The 25,763-nt window shown below is 45.1% G+C and overlaps 1 protein-coding gene across 6 annotated transcripts in view; it reads left to right on the top strand.

The window, feature by feature from the left end:
- Positions 1–521: 521 nt before the first annotated feature.
- Positions 522–25,763, top strand: part of GLT1D1 (glycosyltransferase 1 domain containing 1) — an 89,466-nt gene continuing 64,224 nt past the window's right edge. For 4 of the 6 annotated variants that reach the window (XM_072722660.1, XM_072722661.1, XM_072722663.1 and 1 more), the window contains exons 1-2: positions 522–707; positions 13,268–13,416. In XM_072722660.1, coding sequence (XP_072578761.1) covers positions 640–707; positions 13,268–13,416 — 217 coding nt within the window. In that variant the 5' untranslated portion in view covers positions 522–639. Of the gene's footprint in view, positions 708–815; positions 1,112–13,267; positions 13,417–25,763 lie in introns of those variants that run through there. The other 2 variants (XM_072722664.1, XM_026017135.2) reach the window with 2 other exon arrangements.

The raw sequence follows: 25,763 nt of genomic DNA, 5'->3' as shown, positions 1-25,763 counted from the left end.
CAACATGAGATCCCCGGTGCTGGTAGCCCTAGGACACCTCTGACCACCCTGGTGCCAGTAAGAGTCTATCCGTGGCCGCCTTCGGTTCCAGAGGGAGGCAGTGCAGTCCCCCCTGCTGTGGCCCCCGAGGAAAGGGACCCAGCACCTCGTAGACCCCAAGGGAGCCCCTGCAGGTACCCCCGGGCCCTGTGGGGGTGTGGGGTGGGGGCGGGTTGGTGGTAGCCGACCATCGCCTGCGGACAGGGACCTGTAGCCACCCCTGCTGACCCTGGGAGGGGGCCCACGGGAGCGCACTTGCAGCCTGGGCCCCCTGAGAGCGGCCCTCTTCTCCCCTGGACCCAGGAGACGGCGCCCTCGGTCCCTTCTGGCTCCCCTGGGAGGTGGCCCGGGGGGCTCCGGGGTCCCGGTCCCTCGGCAGCGGTCTCGCGCTCCCGCCCGCCCCGCCGCTCGCGCGCCCAGGTCCCCGGCGCCCGAATCCCGTGAGCGCGGGCGCGGCTTCGGGAGCGGCGGGCGGGACCGACCAGGCGCCACCGCCCGCGCCCCGGCGTCCCGGCCCGTCCCGGCCCCGGGCCCGCCCCCGCCCCCGCCCCCGGCCCGAGCGGCGGCGGGGACGGCGGGGACGGCGGGGACGGCGGAGGCATGCGGCTCCTGTTCCTGGCCGTGCTGCGGCGCCACACGGGCAACGCCGTCACCGCCCAGCGCGTCCGGTAGGTGCGGGCGCCGCCGAGCATCCGCGGCGGGTGGGCTCTGGGCTCTCCGCGGGGCCCCGGGCCGCGCGCCCAAACCGACCGGCCTGCGCGCGGGGGGCGGGGGCGGGGGCGCGGGCCGGGATGCGGCGGGGGCGCGCGGTCAGGGCGGCCGCAGCCCGGGCCCTCCGCGCCCCGCAGGCCTCCGGGGTTGCCCTGGGGGGGGGCGCGGCCGAGAGGCGCGGGGCGGCAGGAGGGCGGAGAGGGCGCGGCGGGGCTGCGGGCTGCTGCGCACGCACACGGATGCCCTGCCCGGGAGGAGGGCGCAGGCCCCGGGCTCCGCGAGGACGCAGGTCGGGCTGCGCCACGGCTGCACCCGGGGGCCAGGGGGCGAGCGCGCAGGATGCCCAGGGCGCGCTGTGCAGGTATGAACGTGAGCGGCCAGGGCTGCGGGGGCGCGGGGGCTGCTCCAGGCAGGGGCCCTCTGCACAGGGGCCCCTGGAAGCCTGGGGCCGGGGTGCGCCAACGTGCAAGCCCTCCCTCATCCTCCGTGGGCCCTGACCCCCGAGGGGCCCCTTCCCGCGCCCCCAGCATCCCAGGTTCCCATCTAACTCGTCCCGTGCGCCCACCTTCCCAGCGCTCACCTTGTTCTGCACTTGTCTTGTGTTTTCTTGTGTTCTCACGGCGCTGTAGGCCCCGCAGGGCAGACTTGGAGCAGATTAGTGCCTGGACCTTAATGGAGACCTTTTTTTTTTTTTTTATAACTGACTTGCTTCATTAAATTTCTCAACTCACTTCCCCTCTCTGGGTCGGCTTCCCCATCATTAAAATGAGCGATTGGGGCAAAGCCAACTCTTTAATTTGCCCCTTTCCACAAAAGGATGCTACAGTTCTCCTCCAGCTCATAAGTGGCAATGTGATAGAGGATAAATCAGGTCTCTGAGGTGTGCAATTAGGATTTCACAATGAAGATTTTCATCTACAGGTTTATCTTCGATCTAATTCCCGTGCCCCTGCTTTCACTCCTGGGCACAAGGAGGGAGGAAGTGTGGTGTGGCCTCTGCTCTGATGAAGCACATTCCAACAGGGGAGACAGACTGCAGGAGTCCACAGAATTACAGGGGGCAGTTTCAGGCTGTGACTAGTGCCCGGGGCGGGGAGGCTCTCTGACATGGTGAGATTCCAACTCAAACCTCTGTGACCAAAGGGAGCAGCCACTCCGATCTGGGAGGATGGTTTGGGAGGGGCTAACAGCAAGAGAACAGGTCCAGAGGCCAGACAGAGCTTGATGTGCCAGAGAAACAGAAAGAAGGCCAAGCTCTCTGGAATCTAGTGCCTGGAGGGGGCGAGTGCGGAGAAGGGAGATCAGAGAGAGATGCCAGGTCCCATAAGAGAACTAGAGAAAGCATCTCTTTATTTAACATTTTGCTCCCAATGTGGATTGTACACATGAACCCCAATATTCCAAAGGCCCTCAGGCGCCCCCAGCCAGAGAGCCATTAGGAGAAGTAGGCAGGCATGTCCACGGGACCACTGACATTTAGCTGGGATGCAGGCCCCTTGAGCTACTTGTCTTTAGTTTTCCTGGCTGTGCACGAAGCATGACGACAATGGCTCTTTGTGCTTTTGTCTCTGCAGAGCCAGCTTTGTCTCCCCTTTACTCCAGAGGGAATGCAGAAAAGGGAAAATCAGAAGTTGCAAAAGACATCTTGGGTCCTGTAGAAATGGAGGCTCCTTGAGGAAAGAATGCCAGGTGTCCTGGAAGGGGAGGGGATGGAGGTTCCTATGGTGACAGTTTCTTGTGGAGCTAGAGCATCTCCTCACACTTTCTCTGCCAAAGACCCCTCTGATCCTCAAGTGACCCAGGGCCCAGGGAGTCCCTCAAATGAATAAGATTGGAATTCCCTTCAGTCTAAGAGAGGAAAGAGTCTGAGTTAAAGATTGGCTTTTTAAAATGAAGAAATGGGTCCATTCTTGTGCATCTGTCTGTGGTTGTAAATTAACACCCGGTCCATAAATCGCATTCCTGAATCCTGATGAGTACATGGATAGGGAGGTGTAAGTGCTTTGGGAGCATGTAGGCAGGTGACCCATCCCAGGCCGGACATGGGGAGAGATTTGGGGCCATTGCAAACTGAGGAAAGGCACAAGCTCTGGAGTTGCCTTCACATGCCGCTCCCCAGCAAGGAAAAGGTAGGCTGGGTTACATAAATGCTTTGCTGCTTAGTGTTCTTATCCATGAAGAAGGTATGCCACTATTACCTGCCTCATAGGTTTGTTATGAGAATCAAACATGAATTAGTACATTTTCAGTGTTTTAAACCATGGCCAGGTGCTTAGTATGCATTTAAGAAATGCATTCGATTCATGATACCATGGACTTTAATTGCCCAAGTGAGCAAGGGTTGGTAGGAAGGGAGGATGGGTGTCCCAGGCAAAGGGGCAGCAGGTGGGATCAGGGGGACAGCATATCCCTTCCAGATCTGAGGTGTGCAGCCTTAGCAATGTCAAATACACTAGGTAAGTGATTCTCAGTGGGATCCGGGGCTGGAAGGATGTGCAGAGGAGGAAGGAATGATTTTGCCCCAGGGGACATTGGGCAGTGTCTGGAGCCATTTTTTGGTTGTCATGCTGGGCATGAGAGGCCACTGCCATCTCTTGAGTAGAGGCCAGGGGTGCTGCTAGACACCCTGCAGTGCCTAGGACTACCCCACAGAAGAGAATGATCTAGTCCAAAATGTCAGTAGTGCTGAGACAAACCTCACTCTAGGGTGGAACGGGTAGACGTGGCTGCAGAGGTGGGCAGGATCCATGTCAGACTGGATGTATGGTTTTGTGCCACAAACAGAATTAAGCCACCAAGAGCTATCCAGTTTTAAAGATATTTGAGCTGCATTTTGAAAGATGGATCGGGTCAGGGGCAGAGGAAGTGAGCCTTTGGGTCTGACATATTTCAAAAGTAAAATAAGCAGTGCTTGGTTATTGAATGTAGTGAATGTCAAGTGAAAAAAAAAAAACATTTAGTAAAGAGTTTGATGTCTTTAATTCGAGGGAAAACAACCGATGAGTCGGGCTGCCCTGCCTCACAAGCAGGGTCGCACTTCCGAAAGATTTGAGGCTAGAGGGAGTTTCTTTTTTTCTTCTTTCTTTCTTTCTTTCTTTCTTTCTTCTCTCTTTCTCTCTTTCTTTTCTTTCTTTCTTAAGAACGATTTTCATGGAGCCTTAGAAGCCACACTCTGGGGACAGTCCTGGCTGGCTAGGAGGTCAGGGTTCCTCTAAAGCTAGTAGATCCTGTCTGTTAGGGTGAGATGAGTTAGCTAAACTGAGCTGGAGGAGCCCGATTGGCATGTGTTAGGCTTCCCCAACAGTGATGCATTTCCTGGCTGACTGAGGTTCAGGTTTGGGATGTAGGCCAGGCCACTGGGCAGTCTCCATTTTGTGGGTCCTGATAGATGAAGTACGTTAGCAGGTGCAGGTGATAGCTGGGAAGAAGGCATTTGGATGGGGATCAGTAACTTAAGAGTGACTATTTTATTGTCTGTGTGGCACTTTGCCCTTCCAGAGACCTGTGTGCCATGCATGGAAGTTCACCTTGTGTTCTAAATCGGGGACTGTCAGCATTTTTTAAATACCCTAATTGGGTACCTCCTTCTAGATTTGTTCCCTGAGTGTTTGTTCATTAGTAAAGGGTTGTTCATTAGTAAAAAGCATCTCCGGAGTAATTACTGGTGTTGAGGGTCTTTGGTGTGCTGGAAAGGTTATGGGGTCCCTGTGTGAACATGAAGTCCTCACGGCGGGACTACACTAAACTGCCAAGGCTGGGGGTCTGGCTCTCCGAGTGGTCTGGCAAGGGCACCTGCAGTTCCCCACCCACCTCTGACCCCCTGAAGCTGTAAACATTTTTCAGAAGAACCTGACAATGATCCCAACAAGCCTCTAAATCAGGCAAATTAGTTCAGGTTAGCTCCTAACAAAATAAGGTCACAATGAAAAGTTGCACCGGTAAATTGAAAACACGGTCAGAAACCTAGGGAACAGGGATCCTTTGGCCTTTGGCCCAGGGCGTGATCCGGGAGACCTGGGATCGAATCCCACGTCAGGCTCCCGGTGCATGGAGCCTGCTTCTCCCTCTGCCTATGTCTCTGCCTCTCTCTCTTTCTCTCTCTCTGTCTCTGTCTCTGTCTCTGTCTCTGTCTCTGTGACTATTATAAATAAATTAAAAAATTAAAAAAAAAAAGAAACCTATGGAACAAAGTTCTCTAGGGAACAAAGTTAATTTCACTGGTGGCAGAGAAATAAATTGCACAAGTAATGGATGTGAAAAAAAAGTATTGACGCAAGTGTTGTGAAATAGTGGCAAATCCACAGTATCAGAGAGCACTAACTAACATGGAAGTCTGGCCCTCAGAACCCTTGAAATATTCTTCTCAATCAAGGCTGGACAGAGTTGTGCCCAAGGGCCACTCAGAGGCAGCGCCTGTGTGGTGAGGAAAATCTGGAGGACAAGGTTGTGCCCAGGGGTGCCGGGGGCTGCTTCCTCATTTCCCCACCGTAGTGGCTGAGCTGAGTGCTAGGACAGGGACCGTCTGCCCCAGGCCCAAAGATATGCACTCTCTGGCCACACTTCCAGGAAAGGATTTCTGACCCCTGTCCTACACCAAGCTGTGGGATGCTTGCCAGAGTACTGGGTACCAGTCCTGTAGTGTTGTCTGCAGAGCTCCTAAGGTCACAGTGAGGGGCAGAGGGTTCAGGTCCCTCCAGTCCAGAGGAGGGAGTTCTGAGGGTTAGTGTTGATGAGCGTATTGGCACCCGCATGAAGGTGAATGTCGCCACGTGGGAGCCGGACTTTGCACGGAGGGTGGTGCTGCCTTGTTCTCTTCCTCCCTCGGGAACACGTTGTGTAACGATGGCAGCCACTTTAGATACCAGAAGCAAACAGGATCCTGCCTGGAAACATACTGTTGGGGAGGGAGAGGAGGAAGTGCAGACGCAGCCGTGCAACCAGCACAGCACAGACACCCAGCCCCACTGCTCCCTGCCCTTGTACCTCTGGAGTCTGCTGTGATTGCCCAGCCTTCTGGAAAGAAAAAAAGGCCCGAAGGAAAGTTTTCTAGTGTTCTAGCTTTTCTTTAGCAGATGCACATTAAGTCAGTAGCAAAAGGCTTTCTCATTTTTCCCCTGGAGTAATCGTTTTTGAAAGTCACTAATGTTTTCATTCCACAAATATTTGTTATTGAGCATCTCCAGTAGGCAGGGTGCCCGCGGGTGCCCTCCACCTCCCGAGTGCACAGCCATTCAGCCACACAGTCCTTAACACATCAGCTCAGTGCTCAGCAGATGATGGCAGAAAAGGTTCTAGCATTTCTGCATGGCAGATGAGCAACATACATTTGCACAAATGACTCAATTTGCCTTGTCATCAGTGCAGGAAGAAGTGCAGGGTGATGAGAGGAGCAAGCCCTTCTGAGGGTCTGGCGAGTTCCCGTGAGAAATAGGTTTTTCTTTCTCCTACAGTTTGCTTTAAGATATAGTTCACATATCAAAAACTCACTTTCAAGGTGTGCAGTTCAGTGATCTTTAGTATATTCATAAAGTCATGCATCATTGCTACTGTCTAATTCCAGAACGTTTGCATGTGTCTCACTGGACACCGCACACTTGTTAGCAGCCGCTCCCCAGCCCCCACTCATCTGCTTTCCGACTACGTGGATTTGTCTCTTCTGCACATTCCTGTAAATAGAATCACACACCATGTGGTCCTTTTTAAGGACTTTGCACACGTTTCACTACTAAACCCTTCGATGGCTGAGTCATACTCCAGCGGTGGGCATAACACATTCTGTTTGTCCCATCCTCCATTGAAGGGCACTTACGTTGCTTCCACTGGGAAGTGGAAATGAATAGTGAACACGCTGATATATGAGTTATATGGTGGATAACCGTCTAAGCCAGAGCCCTGTGGGTGAGCTAACTGAGGATAGAGAGTGTTGGGAATAGCATTCCGGGCCATGGGAACCATGTGTGCAGAGGCCCAAGGGCCAGAGACGCAGAGGTGCTGAGGTACAGCCAGAGAGCAGCTGGCCTGGCAGGTGGAGCCATGGTGAGGGTTCTGGACGCAGAGTGCTCATAGGGCTGCAGGCCGCTGCGGAGGCCCCTGTGGAATGAGAGACAATAGGGGTCTGATAGCGATGGGAAGGGCCTGGGAGAGAAGAGGGCTGCTTCTGCTGCCTCATGTGCCCATCGGGCCCAGCGCTCTGCGGCCAGGGGGACGCCCCGACCCAGGGTGGGGTGTGGGCATCCAAGCCAGGGTGGCAACGGACAGACACCCAGTGCTGGAGAACAGGTGGTGCCAGTTGCAGGGGGAGCCGAGGGAGGGGCATGTGCCGGTTCCCAGTGCTGTGAAGGGTTCCTGAAACCGAGGGCCCGGGCTGTGACCATCACATCCCATCTCATACTCCCATCTCACTCTCCAACAGTGGCCACTAAGGCGTGGTGGCTGGAGCATCCCGGGCTGGTGCTTCCTGCCATGGGCACCTCGGATGCTACCAAAGGCCATGGGAGAGGAGAGGTTCATGTATTGACAAGAAAAATCATGGGAATGACAGGAAAGGGAATCTTTGCGGGATTGTGAGAAAACGTGCAGGCGGAGCTACTGGAGGCCAGGGTCTGGAAGGTCTGTGAGGTCAGAGGTCTTTGTGGTGTGAGTGATTGAGGAGCCGGGGGGAAAGATAAGATTGTGGTCAGAGACTGGATGGCTGTACAAAGAGCTTGATGTAGCAAGCAGCTTCTGTATGAAACACCAATAAAAGCTCTAAGCTGCTTGTCTATAGTGGTATCAGAGATTTTCAGCTTTAAGTAAGTGGAAACCCAACCCCAACTGCCCCAACAATGAAGGGAATTGAGCGGCTTATCCTATAAAAGGTCTAGAGGTGGGGGCAGGCTTCAGGCTTGATGTTGCAGCTAACATGATAAGCACAGGAGTCCACTGCTTGCCGCTTCTTGGGTCCACTTCACATTCTTGCTAGATTTTTCCTAGCCGGCACCTCCCACCACAGGCCCAGCAAGATGGAGCACTTGAGTCTCTGCAAATACAAGTGAGCACCCCCCCCCCCCCCGCAAGTCCATGGTGGAAGCATGGACAACTGGGATGCTCTGATTGCCATAAGCCAGCAGGAGCACCCCTAGACTTGGGGGTGGGGTGCACCCCACTCAGATGGGTGATACGGACATTCAAGGTTATCAGGAAGGGGGGAACATGGGAATGCGTGCTCCAGGAGCCACACATATCCAGATATCGTGGGTGTGAAAGCTTCACTAATCCCTATAAAGAGAAGGAGAAAGCAGATCTCCACGAACTTTTGAGATTTAAGGGAATAACAAACGTTGGCATTGAAGGAGCAAGAAATACCTTTGGGAACATTAAAATCAGGAAGTTTTCCATACAAATTCAAATACCCACCTTCTTTTAGTAAAATGACAGAACCAGCAGTGGTGAGGAGCATGTCTGTTTGGTACTGGTTGAAGCAGTGTGAAGGCTTGTGTCATTTTACATATCCTAGGGGTCACATGAAGCACAGCAAAAGAAATGGATAAAATTAATGGTAATAATATATTCTTCTGAACTGAGTATTTCCAAATAGCATGTCAACATGCCATCACTACGCAAATTATTAATGAGCTGTGTGCATATTTTACACTCGGAACATCTATTCAGGCTAGCTCATCACATCTCATGGTTTTCCCTAGCCTCCCTCCTTTCCCCCATTCATTTGTTTATTTATTAGTCCCATCTCAGCAGACATTGGGGCTTGGGATACTTTCTGATCTTGCCATTTTGCCTGTTTTTTTTTTTTCATGGGATTCCGCTGTCCTTTAAAAAGACCGGCTTCCCGATAGCAAATCTCTTAACTACCAGAATCCTATTAGAATCTCATTTAAAAAGTAGATCCCCTTTACAGTTTATAACACACATTGACCACATTATTCTAAGTAACACCCTGTCCTCCGAATGTGCTATTATCTCACTTAATCCACAGGAAGTTATGTGTGGTGCAGTGTCTTTGCTAGATCACTCTTCCAAAACTAGGGCCTGCGAGTTTGTGCAGGCATTCACAAAGGGCCTCCATCTTCATGAGCACTCTCATCGTTCCAAGGCCAGCGTGATTTCTTTTATACATCAAAAACTCTTGAAATACTGTCCAAGGGCAACGTTTTCTTCAGCCCAGCCAACCTTTCCCCACCAGAAGTAGCACATCTCTGCTTCCCCCGCAAGCTGCCGTTGAGGTGGCTGGCCTGCTAGTAGATGCTATGTCACTGGGCCTGGCCAGGGGCTCACACACTGAGAGGCCCACAGGGTGGGACAGCCCCAAATTGTACTGGACCTGTGTTCCTATCTCAGGATCATGCAGGGGTGCATGGAGATGGAATGGAATGCCGCTGGTGTTGCCCACTCTCGTTAAGTTCCTCCTGCAATATTTTGTATTCCAGACATCATAGTTTATGAAAATTTGCATACATTAAACACAGAAATGATCAAGGTTCTCTATTCCCTCAGTTAAAGAGGATGGCTTTCAGCCAGGTGGAAGAAGGTAAGACCGGTTGAGTCTGGAGTCGGCCATGTGCAGATAGGTTCATCACTTCCTAGAACTACCAAGTAGTGCTTAAAATCCCATAATTTGTTAGAGATGATTCCTTTCTCAAAAAAAGTCTTCAGTCAAATAAACGTGAACCCCTTGGACATATTAGGTGCTCATGGAGTTTATATTGAATCAAGTGATCACTTATAGAAGAAGAGGGCTAGAGCAATTTCAAGGCATTAAAAGTCAACCAGAAACAAGGGTAAATTCTTAGTCATAGATAATTAAGATATATAAAATTATTTTAGAACATTTATAAGATAATAAACTTAGTGTTGAAATGCCATTTAAAAATAATGTGTTTAATAGATCAAGAACAACTCATTATCTGTACCTAACCACCTCCATTCCATATGTCCTATCTTATCAGTTTTGCATAAACCAAAAAATCTCAGGAATGGATTCTCTAGTAGGATTCAAACTGTTAATTTTCTGTTTATCAACATGTTTGTTTTTGGTTTCTTATTTCCTAGAGTTTTAAGAAAATGGAATAACAGTTATTCACTTATGCCCAGAAGCACGTTGAATTCTTATCTTATTTTCATAAAACATTAACTTTTAGGCTGATCTGAGCTAGCTCTGCTTGTCCGTTGCCTGCAGCCCTTCCAGAGGAGTTGAGGTGGGGTGAGGTGGGGAGGGGCAGTGTTATTGGCTGATAATGATTGATCAGCATGGCAGTGGAAATGATAAGATCAGGATACTCCTTGTACTTCAGTAACTTAAGCAAGATCTCAGCTTTTCTGTATTTGTCCAGTGATAGCTACAGCAATGTGCATTTAATTATAGTCCAAAAAAAAAAAAAATACCAAAGAGAATAATTGTCATTTGCAGAGTAGTGCAGGTGATGATTCTCACCCTACTCCCCAGAGTGGGTGTGAGCAAGATGTCTGAATCTGCTGTTTCCTCAGAGTTCCTGAATTTGCCTGTGGCTCCCACATTGTAAACAACTGGGCCATTTTATGACCACTCTGCTCAAAGATTCTAGTTCCTTCATTCTTTTATTCTGATCTTTGTTTTGTACACTATTTCCCCTAAATACAAGCCAGCTAATGCACCTGGTGTTTAGCTGAAGAAATAACAATCTGTTTTATTGCTGGAGAAAAAAAAAGAGCTATGTGGGATTTGAACTTTGTGCTATAGTGACTTCTGGATGATTTAAGAGATGCTCAAGGGTAATCTTAAGTGTACTTGATTGTCATCTCTTTGTAATTGAAGCCTAAGTGCGATGCAACTCCCTTGTTCGTACACATGCAGTACAGAAGGATCAGGAGCGAGAGAGGCTCAGCACGATGGTGTTGGGAGGACAGGTATGTGGTGGGAGCAGGAGCCATCGGATCTCACTGCGAGGAGCTGGCAGTAGGAAACGGACAGTCGAATGCCTGATGTGCTGGGTGTCCTGCAGGTGGAAAAGCAGGTCTGGAGCCAAAGTGGGTGGAGTGGGGGCGGCTGGCACATGGGCTGTGAAGGGCACTGTGTGCTAGGGTGAGGTTTTTGGACTTGATCCAGAGATGTCTTCCGCCATTAGTTCATTCAGGAAGCAAGACAGATCCGGGCCTGTTCTCACAGAGTTGACAGCTGAGCTGGCTACCCTGAACTATGGCAGGGTTTTAGTCAAAGAGGCCTGGGTGGGTTCATTGTATATACACAGGCACACACACCTCCAACACTCCTAATATCTGACCATGGTAGAAATATCCAGCAACATAAAAGGATATGTTTGTCCTCTGTAGACCTAATCATTGCCGTCTCCTGCTTGTGCGTCCTGCAGGTATTCTGTGCACACACACCATATATACACAAAGTGTTCTTCGCTTTCTCCTCATTAACAATATGTCTTGGAGTTAATTCTAAATCACACTTGACCCTTGAACAACTTGGGGTTCGAACTTCATGGGCCCACTTACACGCAGAGTTTTCTCCTATATAAATGCAGGACTGTAAATATATTTTCTCTTCCTTATGGTTTCCTGAGGAGCATTTTCTTTTCTCCAGTGTATTGTAAGAATACAGTATATAATACATACAACGTACAAAATCTGTATTAATCAGCTGTTTATGTTAGTGGCAAGGCTTCCTGTCAACAGTAGGTTGTTCGTGAAGTTTTGGAGGAATCAGTTATACATGGATTTTCGACTGTGTGGGGGAGAGTTGACGCCCCAAACCCCCGTGTTGTTCAGTGGTCAACTGTACTTCACTGTGGTCTACTGCATTCCTTTGATGGAGGCAGAGCTTGATTGTAATGAGTCCCCTACTGACCAGCACTGAGGTCTCCAGTCTGTTTGGTAAGTGAAATATAGCTGCAGAGCCTGGTCTTGGGCGCATGTATTTTTTTTTTTTTTTAAGTAATTCCTAGAAGTGGAGGTGTTTGGTCACAGAGTTCGTACATTTTAAGTACTCTAGCTGTTTCTTCATTGCCCACCAAAGAGGTTGTACCCATTTACCTGCTCAGAAATAATATAGGAGAGTGTTTATTTCACAAACTTTCAGCAGACTTCTTCTTTTTTTCTTTTTTTTTTTTTTTTAAAGATTTTATTTATTTATTCATAGAGACACAGAGAGAGAGAGGCAGAGACACAGGCAGAGGGAGAAGCAGGCTCCACAGAGAGAGCCTGACATGGGACTCGATCCAGGGTCTCCAGGATCACACCCTGGGCTGCAGGCGGCGCTAAACCGCTGCGCCACCGGGGCTGCCCTCTTTTTTTCTTTTTTAAAGATTTTATTTACTTATTCATGAGAGACAGAGAGAGGCAGAGACAGGATAAGCAGGCTCCATTCAAGGAGCCAGATATGGGACTTGATCCCGGGACTTCTGGATCACACCCTGAGCCGAAGGCATACACTCAACCACTGAGCCACCCAGGTGTCCCTAGGCTTGTGATCCTTAAAATATTCTACGTAAAAAGGGTGACTGAAGTTGAGCACCATTTCCTACATCTAAAAGCCCAGTTGAATTTCTTTTTCTATAGCCTTTGCTCTCAAGTTATTATTGTTTTTTTTCTTATTATTGATTTATGAGAGCTCTTTATTTATTAAGCAAATTAGCTAATTTTCCTTTTGTAAGTGGTGTAAGTAGTTTTTCTCAGTTTATCTGTCTTTTGATTTTGCTCATACTATGTCACCATTCAGAATATTTCTTTTATTAGATTTTTATTTCAGATTTATGTTATAAGAAACCGAAGCAGGATGAGAAGAAAGATATGTCTGAAAGAGTTTTGGAGGTAGAATGGAAAGGGCACATGAACTATCTTTGGAAGCTATGATAATGGGTGAATTTTGAAGTCTTTATTAAGAACTGAATTTTATTTTATTTTTTAAGGATTTTATTTATTTATTCATGAGACACACACAGAGAAAGAGAGAGAAAAAGAGAGGGAGAGAGAGGCAGAGACATAGGCAAAGGGAGAAGCAGGCTCCATGCAGGGAGCCTGAAGCAGGACTTGATCCCAGGACTCCAGGATCACGCCCTGGGCGGAAGGTAGGCGCCAAACCACTGAGCCACTCAGGGATCCCAAGAACTGAATTTTAGATGCTTAAAAGCAAACTTTCAGTATCATCCATAATTAAGGGACAGGAGAAAAATGCAGAATCAAGGAGATTAAAAAAAAATATGGGACTCTGGTCCAGCAAATACCATTGAAAAATGTCAGTGTGTGTCAGCATGTGCCTTTTGTCTAAGGGCTGCCAAGAAGACTTCCTGAATTAGCCCTCATCTGACTGGCCTTGGTCTTTGCCATAGTCTCAGGGACCGGACACTGGTGGGTGAATCATTACTGCCATTGATGATGAGCCTTGTCCTGTATTTTAGGAGGATTGCCCCTACAGGGCATTTCAGAAGATACATTTTATTAACTTTTTGATTTAAAATGTTAATCACAGTAGCCACCTGTGACATATTTATGTTTTGCCCTCACCATTTTCTTTCCCTATTTATATTCTTTGGTAAAGGGAGCATCTAGAAGCCGCAGGCCACATATGTCTTCTGAAAGATACCTCTGACCTGGGGAGCTCGTCTGAAATCGCCCACTTCATCAAGGCAGAGAACCTCGAGGCGGCATTGGCTCTTCACCTGTACCGGGGAGGCCGACTTTTGCAAGGTAACCCTCTTTCTCTCCAAAGGTGAAACATGAGAAATCATGAAAACCAGAAACACATGCAGCGTCCGGTAAAACAGAGCTGAGACAGCTTAGCCTGTTTACCCGGTTCAAACCTGGAGGGAGCACAATCATCTGCTTTGCTCCGTCCTTAGTAACTAATGTTCTGAAAGGAGAGAACTATGCCTATCGAGAGGGGCTGTGTGTTGTAGCCGTTTTACTTCATTAAGGGAACTATCCTGAATATCTTTGAGGTATAGCTTCCAACTCAAAGTATGATTTTCAGAAGCCAAACATTTATGAGTCTTTTACAAACATAGAATGGGCACGTTTGAAACATTTTATTCCACTGATTTACTAACAAGGGAAACGCTGAGATCTAAAGCCAATTTAGAGCACTATTGTGGAGCTGGGTGTTAAGCAGGTGATGTAGTGGAGAGTGTCAGGATCAGTATGCCAGCTTAGCTGCAGAGCAGATTCATGTCCAGCGTGCCATGTAGGAAGCTCTGGGGCTGTCCTTCCCAGAGGTGCATTAGTCAGGGCTCCCCAGAGAGATGAGACCACTAGTGCATATCCAGACACATGGAAGAGGGGATTTATGGTAGAGATTGGCCTGCGTGATTACTGAGGCCCAGAAGTCTCACAATCTGCTGTCTGCAGGGGGGAGAACCAGAACTGCCAGTGCTGCCCTTCAGTCTGGTTCAGCAGGTCTGAGAATCAGGGGGCTCCGGAGCCAGAGTCTGAAAGCCTGAAAACCAGGAATTGGGATGTCTGACGAGCACAGGGGAAGACGGATATCTCTGCTAAACCGGGAAAGTGAATTTGCCCTTCCTCTGCCTTCTTGTTCTCCAGGGACCTGCAGCAGATGCCTTAACACCCACTTGCATCGGGGAGGGCATCCTGTCTTCCCCTCAGTCTACCAATTGAAATGCTAATCTCATCCGGAAACACCCCCACAGACACATCCAGAAATCATGTTCCACCAGCTGTCTGGTTGTCCCTTAGCTCAAACATAGCTTAACATCACAACCACACAGAAATGACTTACATCGCTACTTTACCCAAAGCTGCAAAGTATGTATAATTTTTTTGAGTGAGCTGTATGTACAAGATGGTGCTTGAACTCAGGACCCAGAGATCTTTCCATTTGCAATGACATGGCTGAACTAGAGGGTGTTATGCTGAGTGAAGTAAGTCAACCAGAGAAAGACATATGCTGTCACTCATATGCAGAATTTAAGGGGGAAAAAAACCAGATGAATATAGGGGAAGGGAAGGAAAAATAAAATAAGATGAAATCAAAAGGAAGAAAAACCATGAGAGACTCTTAACTCTGGGAAAGAAACTGAGGGTCACTGGAGGGGAGGGGGGTGGGGTGACGGGGTAACTGCGTGATGGGCATGAGGAGGATGTGATGACCACTGGGTGTTATATGCAGTGCTGAATCACTGAACTCTACTTCTGAACTGAATTGAATTGAATTGAATTGAATTGAATTGAGTTGAATTAAAAAATTAAAAACAGGGCAGCCTGGGTGACTCAGTGGTTTAGCGCTGCCCTCAGCCCAGGGCCTGATCCTGGAGTTCCGGGATCCAGTTCCACATCGGGCTCCTGCATGGAGCCTGCTTCTCCCTCTGCCTGTGTCTCTGCCTCTCTCTGTGTGTCTCTCATGAATAAATAAATAAAATCTTAAAAAAAAACAAAACAAACAAAAAAAACCAAGAGAGTCTAATGCTTTCCAGATTGAGTCAGCCAGGCACCCAACTTCACAGAATATGAGCTCTTAATTAGTCATATAGAGTGAAGTTGATAACAGTACTCTCTCTTAAAAAATTAATCAATCCATGGGGAACCTTAAATCACTGATCCCTAGATCACTGAGGGGGACATGCACCCTTTTAGCTCTAGCTACATTTTGGGGATATTTCTTCTTAGCATCCCAAGACCAGCTTGACTTCAGTGAAAGTATAGAGACCTCCAAGTGAAGGCAGAAGAAATCACTGTGTTGTAGCCCAGCAACAAGTGCCTCTTCCCCAAAATGAATTCACTGACATGGCAGTGGTAGCACACTTCAGGGGTGTAGTATGTCATTTGAGGGCCAAAATTCTCTACAAAGATCTTCACATTGGGATAGAGCTTCAGGCAACAGGATAACAAGCTTCTGAAATTTTTGGAAGTTTCATTGCCAAAGGTGACTTTCTACTTTTCCACACTAGATCAAGCCTTGCTTCATCTCCCTGGTCTCCCTCCTGCCCTCTGCACCTAGCTGGGACTTAGGTCCTATCTGGATGCTTACTTCCTAATTTTTTTTTTTTTTTTAGGTTTTTTTGTTCATTCATGAGAGACCTAGAGAGAGACAGAGACATAGGCAGAGGGAGAAGCAGGTTCCCTGCAGGGAGCCTGATGCAGGACTTGACCCCAGGACCCCAGGATCATGACCTGAGCCAAAGGCAGATGTTCAACCGCTGAGCCACCCAGGCTCCCTCACTTCATAAATTTTTAAAACTTAAGCTGCTATGCACACATATTTAAAAAATTCCTCCCAGCACAGAGTGAATGTAACTAAATGATAAAGCACAAAAAGTAAATCTTTCTCCCACTTCATATTCCAACTGTCTGATTTCTTATCCCCTGAGACAACTAGTTATTGTTTTCTTGTGTATTCTCCTGGAAATTTTTATAGGTACTATACTAGTTATCTGTCATTACGTAACGAATTACCCCCAAAAGTGAGTTACTTATAGCAGTGCATTTATATGGAATAGTTTCTGGGAGGGAATGGCAAGATGGAGGAGCAGGTGTCCTCAACCCACCTTTCCCACAAACTTACCTACATAACTTTCAAAACATCCTGAACACCTACGAATTCGACCTGAGATTTAAAGAGAGAACAGCTGGAATGTTACAAAGAGAAAAGTTTTCACTTCTAACAAGGTAGGAAGGTGGGGGGGAAAAAAAAGAATAAACTGGGGGAGCAACTAGCAGGGCTAAAGAAGGGTGGCAAAAGATTCAGGGGCATGAAAGCCCAGCCCTGGAGAAGCGAGAACTTTAAAATCTGAGTCGGAGTTTTCCCTGATGGAAAAGTGCTTAGCAGGGAAATCGGGCAGACTCGAGAGAGGGGCAGTGAAGCCTCAAGATTCCTGGAGTCATTATAAGAAGGAGGCCCAGGGGAAAGTTCACCACAAACCGGGGTCTGATATTGGTAAAGGGCTGGAGCACCACAGCCCTCGGAGTATTTGGGAAAAGCCAGTCGGTCAGGTGGGCCCGCGGAGCTGCCTTTACCCTAGAGGCTGCCAGCGTGTGGAGGGGGCTGCCCTCTGTTCCTTGCGGGAGAGCGCGGGTCCAGCAGCACGGGCCCCGGTCCCAAGGCGCCCAAGCAGACAAGGCCTGCGATCCTCCGTGCCGCCTGGGACAGTCGGAAGTGGGGAGGGCACGGGACAGCAAGGACTCTCACCTGCTACCAGGTGCCCCCAAGCTGTGCAGATCAGTGCACCTGTGCCAGCCCTGAGAGCACCTAGGCCAGTGCGGACTGGGAGACTGGTTAGTAACTTGCGGAGAGCTCAACTTCAGAGCTAGAAATCTGGCTGCCACCAGTTTTTATTTTCCTCTTTGTTTCACCTTGTGTGTGGGAGGGATGGGGCCGCCAGGGAACAGAGGCCTCGGGGGTAAACAGCTCCCACTGAGCCCAGCACCTGGTGGGGGGGGGGGCATCTCCGCCCGGGTATACACGCCTGAGAGTCAGCACAGCAGGTCCTCCCCCAGAAGACCAGTTGGAAGTACAAGGGAAGAGCAAGTTTACTGAACAAGCAGCTCTGGAAAGTTCCAGGACTAAGGGATAATAGTATATAGAACTAGGCGGTCCTTTTTTTTTCTTTTTCCATTACGACTCGTTTTTATATCAGACTAAATATTTCCAATATTTTTTTTCTTTTCCCACCTTAATTAACTACAATATTTTACCAACTCTTCATTTTTTAAGTTTATTCCTTTTTGATTTTTATATTTCTATAATTATATGTCTTAGATATATTTTTCACTTCTGGATTCCCTTCAACATATTCAATTTAATTTTGGTAGATACATGAGATATGGGTTTTGTTTTCTGTTTTGTCGGCCTTGTTTTGTTTTACAATGGTGGAAGTTAGTACCTTCTACAACACAACCAACATAAACCTAGAACCAAGTGGAACCCTGTGGTGGTTCATTCTGTGAGATTATATTCTCTTTTCCTTCCCATTCTGCCCCCCTCTTTTATCTTGTTTACATTTTTATGATCAATGTTGGGACTCTGTATAAGTATTGCTGGTTTATATAAATTGGAGACTGAGCATCTTCTAACATACAGAACAAAATACACTCAGAACCAAGAGGATCACCCTCTTGGACCCCTCATTACACTACATTATCTCTCCATCACCATTTCCTCACCACCACCACAATCCATCCCCCCTTTTTTCTTTTCCTTACTATTTTTTCTTTTTCTTTGTTCTTCTTCTTTGTTTTTGACTTTTAATTTTAAAATTTGTTTTTACTTTAGTGTTCCTTTTGTTTTATTTCATTCTGTTCTTCTTTTTCTTTTATTTTCTGGTCTCTGACCTCCTCAGAATCATCTAGAGTGTATATGACCTAGGTCATGGTTGATATTTTTGAATCAGTCCACTAATACAGCCACTCTGCACTGGACAAAATGACTAGAAAAAGAAAAGAACCAGAAAAGAAAGAACCAGAAACAATACTCTCTGCCACAGAGTTACAGGATTTGGATTTAAATATGATTTCAGAAATTCAATTCAGAAGTATAATTATAAAGCTACTGGTGGCTCTGGAAAAAAAGTGTAAAGGATTCCAGAGACTTTGTTACTGCAGAATTGAGATCTAATCAGGGTGAAATTAAAAATAGATCAAATGAAATGCAATCCAAACTGGATGCTCTAACTGCTAGGGTTAATGAGGTGGAAGAGAGAGTGAGTGACATAGAAGACAAGTTGATGGAAAGAAAGGAAGCCGAGGAAACAAGAGAGAAACAATGAAGAACCCAAGAAGAAAAGTTTAGGGAAATAAATGATAGCTTGAAAAGGAAGAATATACGTCTAATTGGGATTCCAGAAGAGGCTGGGAGGGAGAGAGGACCAAAAAGTATATTTGAACAAATCATAACTGAGAACTTCCCTAATCTGAGGAAGGAAACAGGCACTCAGATCCAGGAGATAGAGATTCCCCCCCACAAAAAAAAATCAATAAAACCCCATGCAACACCTTGACATTTAATAGTGATACTTGCAAATTTCAATGATAAAGAGAAAATTCTTAAAGGTGTGTGAGACAAGAAATTCTTAACTCATATGGGGAGAAATATCAGATTCACAGCAGACCTCTCCACAGAGACCTGGCAGGCCAGAAAGGGTTGGCAGGATATATTCAGGATCCTAAATGAGAAGAACATGCAGGCAAGAATACTTTATCCAGCAAGCCTCTCATTCAGGATAGAAGGAGAGATAAAGAGCTTCCAAGACAGGCAGAAACTAAAAGAATATGTGACCATCAAACCAGCTCTGCAAGAAATATTAAGGAGGGCTCTGTAAAAGAAAGAGGAAGCCCAAAGAAATAAGCCACAAAAACAGGTACTAAATAGGTATTATGATGACACTAAATTCATATCTTTCAAAGGTAACTCTGAATGTGAATGGGCTTAATGATTCCACCAAAGATGCCAGGTTTCAGACTGGATTAAAAAACAAGACCTATCTATTTGCTGTCTACAAGAGACTCATCTTAGACCTAAGGACACCTCCAGCCTGAAAATGAAAGGTTGGAGAACCTTTTACCATTCAAATGGTCCTCAAAAGAAAGCTGGAGTAGCAATCCTCATACCAGATAAATTAAAGTTTATTCCAAAGACTGTAGTAAGAGATGAAGAGGGACACTATATCATATACTTGATCATATCAAAGGATCTATCCAAAAAGAGGACCTAACAGTCATGAATATTTATGCCCCTAAGGTGGGATCTGCCAAGTATATCAATCAATTAATAACCAAAGTAAAGACATACTTAGACAATAACACACTTACACTGGGAGACTTCAACACGGCGCTTTCTGCAAATGAAAGATAATTCTAAGCACAACATCTCCAAAGAAACAAGAGCTTTGGGGATTATAAAAAATAGTAAAAGGGAATAAAGGGGAAAGGAGAGAAAATGAGTGAAAATATCAGTAGGATGACTGAACATGAGAGACTCCTAACTGTGAGAAATGAACAAGGGGTAGTGGAAAGGGAAGTGGGCGGGGGGTTGGGGTGACTGGGTGATGGGCACTGAGGGGGACACTTGAGAGGATGAGCACTGGGTGATATGCTATATGTTGGCAAATTGAACTCCAATAATAGAAAAAAAGAAAGAAGAAAGAAAGAAAGAAAGAAAGAAAGAAAGAAAGAAAGAAAAGAAAGAAAGGAAAGGAAGGAAGGAAGGAAGAAAGAAAGAAGAAAGAAAGAAAGAAAGAAAGAAAGAAAGAAAGAAAGAAAAAGAAAGAAAAGGAAGAAAGAAAAAGAAAGAAAGAAAGAAAGAAAGAAAGAAAGAAAGAAAGAAAGAGCTTTAAATGATACACTGGACCAGATGGATTTCACAGATATTTACAGAACTTTACATCCAAATGTAACTGAATACACATTCTTCTCAAGTGCACATGGAACTTTCTCCAGAATAGACCACATACTGGGTCACAAATCAGGTCTCAACCGATATCAAAAGATTGGGATTGTCCCCTGCATATTTTCAGACCATAATGCTTTGAAATTAGAACTCAATCACATGAAGAAATTTGGAAGAAATCTAAACACGTGTAGGTTAAAGAATATCCTGCTAAAAGACGAAAGGGTCGACCAGGAAATTAGAGAAGAATTAAAAAGATTCATGGAAACTAATGAGAATGAAGATACAACCATTCAAAATCTTTGGAATACAGCAAAAGCAGTCCTGAGAGGGAAATAAATCGCAGTATAAGCATACCTCAAAAAATTGGAAAAACCTCAAATACACAAGCTAACCTTCACCTAAAGGAATTGGAGAAAGAACAGCAAATAAATCCTACACCAAGCAGAAGAAGAGAGTTAATAAATATTTGAGCAGAACTCAATGAAACAGAGACTACAAGAACTGTAGAACAGATCAACAAAACCAGGAGTTGGTTCTTTGAAAGAATTAATAAGATAGATAAACCATTAGCCAGCCTTATTAAAAAAAAAAGAGAGAGAAAAGACTCAAATTAATAAAATCATGAATAAAAAAGGAGAGATCACAACCAATACCAAGGAAATACAAACAATTATAAAAACATATTATGAGCAGCTATATGCCAGTAAATTAGGCAATCTAGAAGAAATGAACGCATTTCTGGAAAACCACAAACTATCAAAACTGGAACAGGAAGAAATAGAAAACCTGAACAGGCCAATAAGAAATAATCCACAAAAACAGGGACTGAATAGGTAATATGATGACATTAAATTGATATCTTCCAATAGTTACTCTGAACATGAATGGGCTAAATGATCTCATCAAAAGACACAAGGTATACAACTGGTTAAAAAAGGAAGACCCATCTGTTTGCTGCCTAGAAGAGATTCATTTTAGACCTAAGGACACCTCCAGACTGAAAATGAAAGGTTGGAGAACCATTTACCATTCAAATGGTCCTCAAAAGAAAGCTGGAGTAGCAATCCTCATACCAGATAAATTAAGGCTTATCCCCAAAACTGTAGTAAGAGATGAAGAGAGACACTATATCATGTTTAAAGGGTCTATCCAACAAGAAGACTTAAGAATCATGAATATATATGCCCCTAATGTGGGAGCTGCCAAGTAAATCAATTAATAATCAAAGTAAAAAGATACTTAGATAATAATACATTTATTTTTATTTTAAGATTTTATTTATTTATTCATGAGAGAGAGAAGGAGAGAGAGAGAGAGACAGAGACACAGGCAGAGGGAGAAGCAGGCTCAATGCAGGGAGCCCGATGTGGGACTTGATCCCGGGTCTCCAGGATCACACCCCAGGCTGAAGGTGGTACTAAATCACCAAGCCACCTGGACTGCCCAGATAATAATACATTTAATAACCAAAGTGAAGAGATACTTAGATAATAATACACTAATAGGAGATTTCAATATGACAGTTTCAGCAAATGACGGATCTAGGAAGAGCATCACCAAAGAAACAAGGGCCTTCAGTGATACACTGGATTAGACGGATTACAAAGATATATATATATGTGTATATATATATATATATATATATATATATATATATATATATATATCTTTCCATCTGAACGCAACTGAATACACATTCTTCTCATGTGCACATGGAACGTTCTCCAGAATAGATAATATGTTGGGTCAAAAAATCAGGTCTCAACCAGTACCAAAAGACTGGGATTGTCCCCTGCATATTTTCTTTTCTTTTTTTTTTTTCGTATCCCCTGCATATTTTCGACCACAATGCTTTGAAACTAGAACTCAATCACAAGAATAAATTTTGAAGAAACTCAAATACACGGAGGTTAAAGAGCATCCTACTAAAAGATGAATTGGTCAACCAAGAAATTAGAGAAGAATTAAAAAGATTCATTGAAACTAATGAAAATGAAGATATAACTGTTCAAAATCTTTGGGATACAGCAAAAGTGGTCTTAAAAGGGAAATACATAGAAGCCTCCCTCAAAAAATTGGGAAAAAACTCAAATACACAAGCTAACCTCGCATCTAAAGGACTTGGAGAAAGAACATCAAGTAAAGCCTACACCAAGCTGAAGAGAGATAATAAAGATTCAAGCAGAACTCAATGAAATAGAAACCAGAAGAACTGTAGAACAGATTAACAAAATCAGGAGTTGGTTCTTTGAAATAATTAATAAGATAAATAAACCATTAGCCAGCCTTATTAAAAAGAAAAAAGACTCAAATTAATAAAATCATGAATGAAAGAAGAGAGATCACAACCAATACCAAGGAAATACAAAAGATTTAAAAAATGTATTATGAGCAGCTATATACCAACAAATTAGGCAATCTAGAAGAAATGGATGCATTTCTGGAAAACCACAAATTACCAAAACTGGAACAGGAATAAATAGAAAACCTGAATAGACCAATAACCAGTGAGGAAATTGAAGCAGCCATCAAAAACCTCCCAAGACACAAAAGTCCAGGGCCAGATGGCTTCCCAGGAGAATTCTATCAAATGTTTAAAGAAGAAACAATACCTATTCTACTAAAGCTGTTCCAAAGGATGGAAAGGGAAAGAATACTTCCAAACTCCTTTATGAGGCCAGCATTAGTTGGTTCCAAACCAAAGACCCCACCCAAAATTAGAATTATAGACCAATATTCCTAATGAATATGGATGCAAAAATTATCACCAAGATACTAGCCAATAGGATCCAAGTGTACATTAAGAGGATTATTCACCATGACCAAGTGGGATTTATCCCTGGGATGCAAGGTTGGTTCAACAGTCATAAAACAATCAATGTGATAGATCACATCAACAAGAGAAAACACAAGAACCATATGATGCTCTCAGTAGATGCAGAGAAAGCATTTGACAAAATACAGCATCCTTTCTGGTTAAAACTCTTCAAAGTGTAGGGATAGAGGTATCATTCCTCAATATCTTAAAAGCCATTTATGAAAATCCCACAGCAAATATCATTCTCAATGGGGAAAAACTGAGTGCCTTTCCCTAAGATCAGGAACACGACAGGGATGTCCACTCTCACCACTGTTGTTCAACATGGTGAGGCTAGAAGTCATAGCCTCAGCAATCAGACAACAAGAAAGTAATAAAAGACTCAAATTGGCAAAGGAGAAGTCAAACTCTCCTTCTTCACGATGATATGATACTCTATATAGAAAGCCCAAAAGATTCCACCCCAAGATTGCTAGAACTCATATGGCAATTCGGCAATGTGGCAGGATACAAAATCAATGCCCAGAAATCAGTGGCATTTCCATACATTAACAATGATACTGAAAAAAAAGAAATTAAGGAATAAATCCCATTTATAATTGCACCCAAAAGCGTAAGATACCTAGGAATAAACTTAACCAAAGAGATAAAGGCTCCATACCCTAAAAACTACAGAGCACTTCTGAAAGAAATGGAGGAGGACACAAAGAGATGGAAAAATATTCCATGCTCATGGATTGGAAGAATTAATATTGAGAAAATGTCAGTGTTACCCTGGGCAATCTACATGTTCAATGCAGTCCCTATCAAAATACCATGTACTCTCTTCAGAGACTTGGAACAAAGAATCTTAAGATTTGTATGGAATCAGAAAAGACATCATATAGCCAGAGGAATATTGAAAAAGAAAACCAGAGCCAGGGGCATCTCAATGCCAGATTTCAGGTTGTACTACAAAGCTATGATCATCAAGACAGTGTGGTAGTGGCACAAAAGCAGACACATAGATCAATGCAACAGAATAGAGAACCCAGAAATGAGCCCTCAACTCTATGGTCAACTAATATTTGACAAAGCAGGAAAGAATATCCACTGAAAAACGGACAGTCTCTTCAATAAATGGTGCTGGGACAATTGGACAGCCATGTGCAGAAGAATGAAAGTAGACCATTCTCTTACACCAGACACAAAGATAAACTCAAAATGTTTGAAAGATCTAAATGTGAGACAAGATTCCATCAAAATCCTAGAGGAGAACACAGGCAACACCCTTTTTGAACTTGGCCACAGCAACTTCTTGCAAGATACATCTATGAAGGCAAGGGAAACAAAAGCAAAAATGAACCATTGGGATTTAATCAAGATAAAAAGCTTCTGCACAGTAAAAGAAACAGTCAACAAAACTAAAAGACAACCTACAGAATGGGAGAAGATATTTGCAAATGATGTATCAGATAAAGGTTTAGTATCCAAGATCTATAAAGAACTTACTAAACACCTAAGAAACAAACAATCCAATCATGAAATGGGCAGAAGACATGAACAGAAATTTCACCAAAGAAGACGTACATGTGGCCAACAAGCACATGAGGAAATGCCTCGCATCACTTGCCATCCGGGAAATACAAATCAAAACCACAATGAGATCCCACCTCACACCAGTGAGAATGGGGAAAATTAACAAGGCAGGAAACAACAAATGTTGGAGAGGATGTGGAGAAAAGGGAACCCTCTTGCACTGTTGGTGGGAATGTGAGCTGGTACAACCACTCTGAAAAACCGCATGGAGCTTTTTCAAGGATTTAAGAATAGAGCCACCCGATGACCCAACAATTGCACTGCTGGGTATTTACCCCATATAAGATACAGATGTAGTGAAATGCCGGGACACCTACACCCCAATGTTCATAGGAGCAGTGTCCACAATAACTACACTGTGGAAAGAGCCATGATATCCTCTGACAGATGAATGGATAAAGAAGCTGTGGTCTATGTATACACTGGAATATTACTCAGCCATTAGAAATGACAAATACCCACCATTTGCTTTGACATGGATGGAACTGGAGGGTATTATGCTGAGTGAAGTAAGTCAATCGGAGAATAACAAACATTATATGGCATCATTCATATGGGAATATAATAAATAGTGAAAGGGATTATAGGGGAAAGGAGGGAAACTGAGTGGGAAAAATCATAGAGGGAGACAAACTATGAGAGACTCCCAACTCTGGGAAACAAACAAAGGGTTGTGGAAGGGGAGGTGAGTGGGGCGTTGGGGTGACTGGGTGACGGGCACTGAGGAGGGCACTTGATGGGATGAGCACTGGGTGTTGTACTATATAAAAACAATGTAAAAAATATATGTATGTATATATATATATATATATATATATATATGGGATAGTTTATGTGGGTCTGGAATTTAGAAACAGCTGTGCTGGGATTCTGTCTCAGGGTCTCTGGTGAGGTGGCAGTCAAGACCACATACTGTGCGTTCCAGCTGGGACTGGGTCTTCTGGAGGCCTGACTGGTCCCACAAGGGCCACTTGTAAGGTAGCTGTTGGCAGCAGCATCCTTGTGATGTGGCAGCTGGCTTCTCCAAGAAAGGCCCATCTAGGATAGAAATTGGAAGCTGACTGGTCTATCATGACCCATCCTTTGAAGCCATACAGCATGAGTTCCAGAGCATCTGGATCACACAGATCAGCCCTCTCAGACATGAGATGGAACCTCGTTGGTCGTGACCTCCGGGAGCTGGCCATCTTGGAGGCTGGCTTCTGGATAAACGTGTACACATATTTGCATGTATCTCTTCCTTTACAAAAAAACATGAAAGGGAGCATGCCATACGTAGTCAGCGTCTTGTTTTTACCACCT

The sequence above is a fragment of the Vulpes vulpes genome, chromosome 10, assembly GCF_048418805.1.
Source record: "Vulpes vulpes isolate BD-2025 chromosome 10, VulVul3, whole genome shotgun sequence".
In the NCBI taxonomy this organism is placed as follows: Eukaryota; Metazoa; Chordata; class Mammalia; order Carnivora; family Canidae; genus Vulpes; species Vulpes vulpes.
The sequence above is the reverse complement of the archived record's forward strand: the minus strand, read 5'-3'. Positions and strand labels throughout refer to the sequence as shown.